Raw genomic sequence first — 2,693 nt, forward strand, 5'->3', positions numbered from 1 at the left:
TCAACTGGCAAATATGAAAATATGGTCGGCCATCACAATGTAGATAATTTCTCAATAGTACTCTTTAAAAGCTTAAAATGAGCATACTACACATGAGTGAAAATTAGCTTTATTCAATTAAAAGTCATAAATAAGTATGTCATGATTTAGAGCCAAAAAATAACCCAGAAACCACATTTTTATTATATTTCAAAATTAATCAAATTTATGCTTTGAATTTTTAATTTAAATTTACATATAAAATGTACCTTTAAAATTATTGATATCAAATAAAAAACCTCTATCGAGCTGAAGAAAGAATGACGAAACCAAAATTCAAAACACAACATTTCTGATATCGTGACAAAAATAGAAAATGGTAGTTATTTGTAAATGGTAGAAATGGTAGATAGTTTTTACGTGTATTGTGAATAAATACTTTATATACATTTGTACATTCGAAACGTTGCATCAGTATGGACTGACAGTAAAAAGAGAGAAATTTCTGCAATGTTTTGAAACAATACTCAAACACTTTAATAAATTCAACACCCACGAATAATAATTTATCTTTTGTCATTTAAATTCAAAATATTATAATGTATTAAGAGCAATTATAATTCCTACATTAGATATAACGTGGACTTTGTCTATATTCAACGAAAGAATATGAAGTATAACGGGGGGCGGCAGTCCCCAAGTGACGCAATACCAACATACATATACACATATTTATATGTGAATGGGTAAGAATAATCATGAGCTCCAAACATTATTTAAAAAAATACTGATACAAGACGATGAATTAAAATAAATGAGATACTAACTCGCGTTTAAAATAAATCTGATACTTGAAAGATATTTAAAATAAAAGTGGTATGTATCACATTTATTTTCAATTCGTTCAAGTATCAAATTTATTTTCAATTCTGGCTAGTATCTCATTTATTTTAACTCATTTGTGCATTATACCGAGTCTCCGAGAGTTTCATATAAGCCTTCCCATGTAGATGGTAAAAAATCGTGAAAAATGAAAAAAATAATCAAATTTTTTTTCTTCAATTTACAAATACTATTCAATTTTTTGTACCATCTGGTGAAATCAGAATGAAAAAAATCGCATTCCCTATCACCCAAAAGACGATTGGCATTCGATTGGTCACTATTCAATAGCTGTTACATAGGAAGTTTATATGAAACTCTCGGAGACTCGGTATAGAGCACGCCAAAAGTGAAAAAAATCCAGATCGTGATTTGGGTGATAAGGAATGCGATTTTTTTCATTCTGATTTCACCAGGTGATATAGAAAATTGAGTACTATTTGAGAATTGAAGAAAAAAAAAATAATTATTTTTTTTCATTTTTCACGATTTTTTACCATTTACATGGGCGGCTTGTATGAAAAACACGGAAGACCGCTGAAATGGCAAATGCAAAATACGTACGGACGTACAACAGTGTGAACACGCGCGCGCGTGTGTATGTGTGACAATGTGTGGGTATGTCTCTGGTTCTCTCTCTTTCTTTCTCTCTCTCTCTCTCTCTCTCTCTCTCTCTCTCTGTGTGTGTGTGTGTGTGCTCTCATTTTTTTCTTGTTTGGAAAATGATGAAGAAAGTTTCTTCAAGAAACTATTATTACTCATATTCCCTCGTAAAAAATATCAAATAAAAAACCTCTATCAAGGTGAAGAACGAGTGACGAGACCAAAATTTGAAACACAAAATTTCTGATATCAATTTTGTGACGAAAATAGTTGGTAGATATATTTTCTGTGTACTGTGAATCTAAACTTAATATACATTTGTATATTCGAAACGTTGCAAAAATTCTCTTCTTTTTACTTTGAGTTCATGCTGATGCAATGAAGCAACGTTCCGAATTTACAAATGTATATTAAGTTTATATTCACAGTACACAGAAAATATATCTACCAACTATTTTCGTCACAAAATTGATATCAGAAATTTTGTGTTTCAAATTTTGGTCTCGTCACTCGTTCTTCACCTTGATAGAGGTTTTTTATTTGATATCAATAGTTTTGTAAGCGCTATTTTCCAAGTTAAAGATTCAAGACACATGAATTTGAATATTTTTCAAATACAATGAAAATATAGATTTTTAGGTTATTTTTGGACCAAATTTATACAAATTATGGTTCATAATGAGGAACAGAGGTATTTTTCAGTGGTATGTGGTATGCATATTGTTTTATCTTTGACTTGAGGCTTAAATTGATGAAATTTTCAAGAGAACATATGCAGTCTTTTTCAAAAATGCCCGTTATGTGTGCGGTCAACGGTCAATGTTTGGTTTTTTGCCAATTTGGCCACCCCCACATGAAATTTTCAAGTCGCAATTGACACCACTTGAGAACTTACTTTAAGTCCTTTCGAACGAATATGCATTTGTCCTGGTTATGTCAAGTCTAGGTCCCACAGCGACCGTATGAAATAATGGCCATTTTTGCATGACCTTTTGCATAGTTTGCATTTATACTAACATTTTTGTAGATTTCTTTTAATTTAATTTGTGACTAACCGCATGCACCTCTCCCGACGATAGTCCACCTTCTGGCCTGGTGGTAGGGGACTTAAATTCGGTATTTTATCGATCTTATGCGAGGAAACCATCAAACATGTAGTTATTTGTTGTTAAGATTGCATATTTCATACATCTAGACTTTTTTGTGAAAATTCGATTTTTGGTACATTT

The 2,693-nt window shown here is 31.3% G+C and overlaps 1 protein-coding gene across 4 annotated transcripts in view; it reads left to right on the forward strand.

Moving 5' to 3' along the window:
• The first annotated feature begins 307 nt into the window (after window positions 1–307).
• LOC116338388 overlaps window positions 308–2,693 on the forward strand; it is a 30,836-nt gene continuing 28,450 nt past the window's right edge. For 3 of the 4 annotated variants that reach the window (XM_031763596.1, XM_031763598.1, XM_031763599.1), the window contains exons 1-3: window positions 308–358; window positions 612–725; window positions 1,395–1,479. In XM_031763596.1, the coding sequence (XP_031619456.1) occupies window positions 1,462–1,479 (18 nt within the window). In that variant the 5' untranslated portion in view covers window positions 308–358; window positions 612–725; window positions 1,395–1,461. Of the gene's footprint in view, window positions 726–1,394; window positions 1,480–2,693 lie in introns of all 4 variants that reach the window. The other variant, XM_031763597.1, reaches the window with a different exon arrangement.

Source organism: Contarinia nasturtii, unplaced genomic scaffold (genome assembly GCF_009176525.2).
Source record: "Contarinia nasturtii isolate CC-2019 unplaced genomic scaffold, AAFC_CNas_1.1 Cnas_scaffold_406, whole genome shotgun sequence".
NCBI classification, from domain to species: Eukaryota; Metazoa; Arthropoda; class Insecta; order Diptera; family Cecidomyiidae; genus Contarinia; species Contarinia nasturtii.